Source organism: Microtus ochrogaster, chromosome 7 (assembly GCF_000317375.1).
Source record: "Microtus ochrogaster isolate Prairie Vole_2 chromosome 7, MicOch1.0, whole genome shotgun sequence".
Taxonomy (NCBI): Eukaryota; Metazoa; Chordata; class Mammalia; order Rodentia; family Cricetidae; genus Microtus; species Microtus ochrogaster.
Window position 1 is genome coordinate 40291476 of NC_022014.1, and position 7589 is coordinate 40299064.

General features: G+C 47.7%; 1 protein-coding gene across 1 annotated transcript in view; it reads right to left on the minus strand.

Moving 5' to 3' along the window:
* The window catches only part of LOC101998397 (protein RoBo-1-like), a 4365-nt gene extending 3831 nt beyond the window's left edge, over window positions 1–534 (minus strand). Inside the window, 2 exon segments of the mRNA XM_013347060.1 lie at window positions 141–266; window positions 414–534. Coding sequence (XP_013202514.1) covers window positions 141–266; window positions 414–534 — 247 coding nt within the window.
* Between the last annotated feature and the right edge of the window lie 7055 nt (window positions 535–7589).

A 7589-nucleotide genomic window follows, 5' to 3' on the forward strand; every position in this document is an offset into this window, starting at 1 on the left:
AAACAGAGCCAAGGACTCCCCGCTCTGTCCCTAGGGACTACATCCAGTATCATTGCCCATCCCCACCACCTCCCAGAAGCCCACACTCCCAGCCCCATCTTTCAAGGAGGCAAGGATAAACTAGACAACAGTAAGAGTGCAGATCAGCTTACATGGTGCTTTAAAATCCTGCTCTCGGTAGAAGCAGCCTTTAGAGGATTCACAGGTCCTTGGATTAGACAAGCATCTCCCGTTAAGGCATTCTTTGTTTTCACATCTGTAACTCTCTGCAAAAAGGAAACAAACAGGCCCAGAAAGTCATCCCAGGGCTTTGCAGTTGCTAGCAAGCTTTCCCCAGGGCCAAGGAGTCACGAATGTCAAAGGGATCCCTGAAGGCTTGAGCGATCCATGGCGTCCCCCGAAAGGCACATTACTGCCCAGCTCCCACTTCCCATCCTTGTCACTCTCACCCACACAGCTGACAGACAAGTGGGTGAAGATGCAGACAGCAAGGAGACTCTTCAGCACCAAGGACCAGGACATGGTGACTCACATGAACACTGTGCAAGAAACAAGTGAGGACAAAGGAGTCAGAGCTAAAGGCTCAGCCCTGTAATCCAGCAACCCAAATGTCAGGCAACAGTATCTGTCTGTGCTTTCACTCATTCACTAATTCCTTCTGCAGGCCAAATATTAGCCAACACTGGCTTTACACTAGATACGGCCATTTGGAAGGAACCAAAACTGGCAAAGATGCTGTATCTACCTCCACTAGGCTACAAGGGAAGAGTCAGTCAGCCTGGGAAGGAGTTTTGCTCAAGACGGATTCTTCCTGCAAGGGTCTGGAAGGTACCAGATCTCCTTCCAAGAAATGGCCGAGGTGGTCAAGAAGTGACTCCTCCAGGGAGCAGGTGGAGGCTCTCTCTATGTGTTCATCAGCCCCTCAGCTAAGGCTCACCATTTCCAAAGCCACCATTTCACAGAGTCAGCCTCCGCCACCAGGTGTCACAAGCACACACTGAAAATGCTCACCTGATGTCCTGAGGCGGAGGAGGAGAGAAAAGCCAGTGTTCTCTCCTTGAGACAGGTAGAGGAGAGCGTGCACAAGGAACGCTGAACATGGGCTCTCTCTCTCTCCTCATTGTCGCTGACTTTTGCAATCTAGCGGTCATTCTCTCGCAAGTTAACTTTATAAATTGATAGAGTCTTAGCATGAAGCCAAGGGCAATAAACTAAACTGATCTGATAGAGATGGACACCATGAGAACAGCTCTTCCTGGACCTCTGGCTTGCAGAGGAAGGAAGAGGTGGGGAGAGGAGGGGATCAAAAGGCCTCTGGGCCTCAGTGAGCTATGCAGGGGACTTCTGTGTTTAAAAGTTATGAAACAAGCAGGGCAGTGGTGGAACTCGCCTTTAATTTCAGCACTCCAGGAAAGCAGAGGCAGGTGGATCTCTGTGAGTTTGAAGCCAGCCTACTCTATAGAGTGGGTTCCAGAACAGCCAGAGATACACAGAGGAACCCTATCTCAAAAAAGAAAAAGAGTTACGAAACGAAGTTTGGCCTGCCGTGTGTGCCTAGCATCCTCCGCATTCCCTCAAGGCAAATCCTAGCATTGGCTCTGTCCGGTGCCACCCATTCCTTCCTTCTTGGATTCGAACCTTAAGACACATGTGCATTTTTGCAGGTGAGGGACTGGGCTTGTTTTTCTACATTTTCTCTCTCTTTCTGCCCATTTTTAGGAACAAGTGTTCCATTTCTCTTCTATGGAGAGAAAGGGAAAGCTAAAGGGACTCGCTCCTCCTCCACCTTCCTGCAATCATCTAGATCTTGATCATGTTTTCTCAAAATCCAGGACTGTGCCATGGGAGTGAGGGCAAGGATAACCTTCCTGGGAACCCAATATGCTGAGCAGTGAAGAAAGTGAGCACCGCAGGAAAAGAACAGCAAGCATGTCCAGAGGCCCCCAGGAAGGACACCGTGACCGACCGGTCCGAGATCGCAGTGGAGATTGCAATCTCCACTGAGGCCTGGACGCTGGGCAAGGGAAAGGTTCCTGCTGCCCACACTAAGCTGACAAGTATGTCAGGAGATACAGGAGCAGGTTCTTGGAAAATCTGCCACGGCCCAACAATGGCCAGGTGGAGACCATGGGTCTCTGATGAGGATCCATCCTCCACTCCAAAGAGTGTTAATTAGAAAGCAGCCGGTTGTCAGGGCCCATAAGATAATGGCCAGGATCTGGCGCACAAATCCCCGTATTCTTTCCTAGACTTATGTCCCCAGGGCCCCTTTGCCTATTGCCAGCCTAGGAAGGAATCCCAACTCCCTGCTTACAGAATCACGAATTCCCCACACAACCCAGCCCCATGCCACTTGACTTCACATCCTCTCCAGGCTTCTCAGCCAACGTCCAAGACTCTACAAGTCATTCTTCTCTTACCTGCTCAGATTCGTGAGCCTGCTATCCTGGACCGTGGATTCCCGGCCAGGTGAAGGAGCTGGAGATAAGGAAAGTATGAAGCAAAGAGGCCAGCCTCACGGCAGAGCCTGAAGTAAGACCTCGATTAACCTTCACTAGGCTGTCCTCCACTGCCAGAGGCCTGGACTCTACCCAGCAGGCCAGCAGAAGAGAGCTCACTCTGTCACTATGAACAGCAACCCGAAGTCACTGTCATAGTGGCAGTGAGAACAAAGTATGGCACCCCACTGACCAGGAACCACCCAATTCTGTACCAACTTCCTGCTCCCAGGGCAAGGCCTCAGCGAAATCTCCATGGTGAAAACTGGCCAGGTATGTGCTAACATGTGGTCAAAGGAGATTGAGCATAATGCTTACTGGGGACATAGAGGATTCACTGTCTGGTTTATATCCCCTGCACATTTGGCTTCAGAATGGTCCCAAGTCCCCTCAAGGGCTCTCCATCCCATGCTCATTCTTGCCAAAACATCATTCTGCAGAATGACAGCAACCAGCGGGGCATCTGTAGAGACCCGGGTGCCTAGAGATGACAGTCTTTCTCATTATACTGTGGTGTCATCCTGTGACCTGACAGCCTTGAGTGGCAGGGGACCCTTTATCCTAAGGAGCCCATCCTGGGAAGGGGTCCTTCTCCTCTCTATGGGTTGCCTATGGTTAGAGGAAGCTGATACATGGGCCTAGAGTCTGCAGCAGCCTGAGCAGGAATAGAAGAGGGCTTGCCTGATCTTAGGAGATTTCTGACTTCCGGGATGCCAGAGCTAAGCCTGCTGAGAGGCAGGGTATAAATCACAGACTTCAAAGCTTAACAGCTTTAATAACCAGGTCTGACTTCCACTAATAAAGTCAACCAAACAAGTAATAATAAAGAACATCCAACAGTGTCTTATTCAAAGTGGCCACACTGGGAAGAGAGACAAAGAGGTTTGGTGACCTACCCGCCAGGACCATCTTTAGGATCCTGGCATGAGGTTTCTGCTTCAGTATAGCGCCAGTCATATGCCTAAAGAAGCAGTCCTGGCCGAAGTGCGACCCCACCATCACTGCCTAGGCTCCAACCTCTCCTGGAAGGCAGTTTCCAAGCACCTCGTTAGAACATCCTCATTCCTACCCAGCAGGTCGCTTACACTGGCATGTGTGGCTGGAGGTTAGAACTCCACTCATCCAAGACTTCACCTGTTTCAATGGCCAGTGGATTCCCAGGGAATGAGGAGAGAGGGCAGGGGAGAGAGAGCAGCGTGATGGGGACACAGCCCAGTCAGAGTGAGCAGCAGAGGCAGAAAGGCCCTCTCTGGGGTTCAGCACCTGTGGCCCAGGGGGAATACTGACAGCAGGTGAGAACAAAGGCAGCAGAAAGATGAGGCTTCCAGCAGGTCAGGTACCTGTGCCCTGGGGTCAGTGATACACTCAGATAAGGACAGGTCCGATGATTAAATAACCGGGCCCAGCTCCTGGCTTCTAGGTGGTTGCTCTGCTTAGTGAAACTGGATGGAGTCCTGCAGCTGCAGACTCTCTGGTCTTCTTGCCTTCTCTCTTTCTTGGCCATATTTTGAAATCTTGTGTCTCAGAAAGTCACTGGGCACAGGAGAGAACTCTAGAGAAGTGCCCCTGGGTCCCACTTTGAAGCCCTTCCACACCTAGCTGGGATCACTCGGGTTATGGAGGAAGAAAAGTTTTATATGCATGTTTCTCTGAGAGAAGCTTGTTCCCTCAGTGTCCTGTGTGAACTTTTGGGTACATGGTACCAGGCATGACGTCACTCTATACTTGGGAGACCATTGCTGCCTCATCGGGATGAAACATAGGTCAGGCCCCAAAGTGGTACCCAGCCTCCCTATCCCTCCTCTTTCCTGCTTCTTGTGCTCCTAGGTCCTAAAATGACAAGGGTGTGGTTTGCCACACAGGGCACATAGGAAGGTCACATAGGCTGTGTGGCCAGTGAGAAATGGGCAGGTTAGACTAACGGCGGTGGGCTTCAAGCTGTAGAGTGGTCCCTCGTGGCCTGATACCTACCTGACCTGTGACGATTAAGATGGACACATTCCCCTCCCTGAATGTATAGACCAGACAGAGGACATGCTGCTCTGCTGATTTGCGTCTCACAGATATTTTTTTACGTGATGATGACACTTTGCTGTCTCTCAGAACTTGTTAGCTCTCAGAAGGTCAGTGTCTCCCCAAAGAAAATGGAATTCTGTTCTGTTTCATTTTTAATGCGTCAAAGCAAAATAATAGATGAAATTATGTATGTACACACACCCCTGCATGAACGCATGTGCACACGAGCACACACTGTGTAGCACCTGCCCTTGTCACTACAGAAGTGACATCGATCACCAACTGCCCTGAGAGTTGCCACAAACTTCACAAACATCGACAGTCATGAGCAGAAAAGGAGGGAAGGATGTGGGCAAGTTGGTGTCAACAGATGCATTTTGAAATAGAAAAAGCTCACGAAACAAGAAAAAAGGTTGTGAAATAATGATCTGGGAAATGAGATCTTTTTTAAAAAAAAAAAAGGAAGACTTCTAATATTCTTACTACAAAGAAATGACCAATATTTGAGGATATAAACTTTATTATTGAGATTTAACCATTAAAAATGTAGACATTTGTAGAAATAAACCATCATATTCAGGAAGTATAAGTAATTTTCATTTGTTAAAACATACACATGATATATACACATGTGTATATATGAAAGACAGTGACAAAGGGTTGAGGGCAGAGGGATGACAAAGGCATCGGAGATCACCAGCTGTGGCCAGACTGCACCTTCAGTCTACGGCAGCCACCTTATCAACAAGGTCACCAAAGGAAGGGGAGTGAGCCAGAGTGGATATAAGTCGGTAGAGTGCACAGGCATTCTGCACAAAGCAATCGGTTTGATTCTGAGCACTTCACAAACCTGGGCATGGTGACATGCACACACAGGCCCAGCACTTGGAAGGCAGAGGGAGGATGACCACAAGTTCAAGGTCATTCTCAGATACTCAGCAAGTTTTAGACCAGGTTTGATTGTGTGGGGGAAAAGTCTCAAGAAAGGGAGAGTAAGAAGGGAATCCTTGGCTTTATATAGGAGCTATTTTCACCAATTTTAGAATTTAAGTAATCAAACAAGATTTGAATACTTTGAAAAGGCATGAGGTTGATCTACAAGTATTGTAGTTTATACAAAAACAAATCTTGAGGCCCCTTAGGTTGAAATAAAGGACATGTGTGAGGTGGAGATGCCCTGCTCCACAGAAAAACATCTGGTGTGTTCCTGGGAAAGCATCACATCTCAGATGATGCTCTAATTTCTGACCTACACTGTCACATAAACCCTCTCCAACTGTATGTACAGTTTCAAAGTGTTGTACACCACTGACAAGAATAGAGATGCAGAGGCAGGACCCAAAGAGACAGGAACAGCAGAGACAACCATAAGGTGTTACTCCCTGTGACATCATCAGAAGACACAGGTATCTGGTCATCTTCCGCAGGCTGTCACATGCCTGGGATCACTGGGCCATCCAATACATACAGTTCAGCACCACAGCCTGGACTGCTAGCCCCCTTCAGGAAATTCCCATATTCAAAACTGTTACAGTCACTATAGCCAAAATACTGCATACTGCATGACAGAAATGCTCTCACACTTTCTCACATAGATTCTCTCTCTCTGTGTCTCTGTCTCTGTCTCTCTCTCTCTCTCTCTCTCTCTCTCTCTCTCTCTCTCTCTCTCTCTCTCCATCTGTATAAGGAGCTAGAGGGAGGTTTGCTCCCTTTTCTGCACCAGTTCCATGCAAAATGGTACCTCGGTTTAGCCCCATGCACATCCGAGACCTGTTTCCCTTCACAGCCTGGTCCACAGACCCTTCATCTACACCTTACACCTAACCCAGTAAATCATCAAAGATTCAGACCAACATCTAGGGTTCCTCTTACATGAGCCTGATCATCAGCTCCCTGCTTAGTCCATGGTCACTAAATCATCCTTCGGGGAGGTCAAAGCTTTCTGATCGTGAACTAATGTAGCATTCAGAAAATTTTAGCATAGCTTTAAAAGAAAAATATTGTGATCAAACTTGAGCTCCCATAAATGAACTGCTTTTTCTGTTAGTGAAGAGGCAGACCTTTGAAGTACTCAATCTGAGGTTGGCATGGCTACCAGGCTCCAAAATGACTCATAGCCAACTCAAGTTCTTGGTTTCAGCTAAGTCCACTGAGATGGGCAGACACTGCATCATCAGCCACTCTCCTCCTCCCCCATGAACACTGGAGCATCTCCCTAAAGTAATGTCTGTTGGCCTGATGTAAGGGCCTCCCTCCAGTCCAGTGGATCTCAACCATCCTAATGATATAGATTCTAAACTGAAAGTGGTGTCCCCTGTCTTGAGCTTTCAAACCTTTGAATGTTCCTAACGGCTGTGGAGAGACAGAGCATATTCACAAGCCTATGGACCAATGTTCTAACTTGTGAACAGACTAGAAGCAGGGAGAATAAGCTTTATTTGTTATCAGGGACAGAGTACATTCTCCAAATTCATTATTAAGTACTTAAACATTCATATATTAGAATGTAACTGTATTTGAGAGCACGGTCTTCTGAGAAATAAATCAAAATGAGGCTATCTGTGTGGGCCACATCCAAAACAACAAGAACAACAGGAATGGACCTGAGGTAGGCAGGGGGCAAACCATATGAAGCCAGAGGAAGCGATGGTCACCTAGAGTCCTCAGAGAAACAAGAAGTGCCAGAATCAAAGGACAGAGACTCTGTTGGGCATCCCTCTGTGGTGCACTGCTATGGCAGAGTTGCACACTCAGATTCTGGTAGACCAGAAGACTAGAATAGTACAGCTTCACAAAAACACTGGATTTACTTTAAGAGAAGTCTAGACAAACTACAACATAGAATCAAAGAAAGAACCACAGGCAAGCTCACAGGGTCCTGTTAAGTTCCTATTCACCATCCCAAATGTGAGTAATCAAAGACAGGTCCACCTTAGTGAAGCCATGCTAGACTATTCCAGACTGACAGATAAAACCTTATCAGAGAGACTAGGCTGTTTCAAGACTGACAGTCATGTTGTAATCCCAATGGTGAGAGTGAGTCTCTATGTTTTCTGTGTGTTTCCACATCACAAT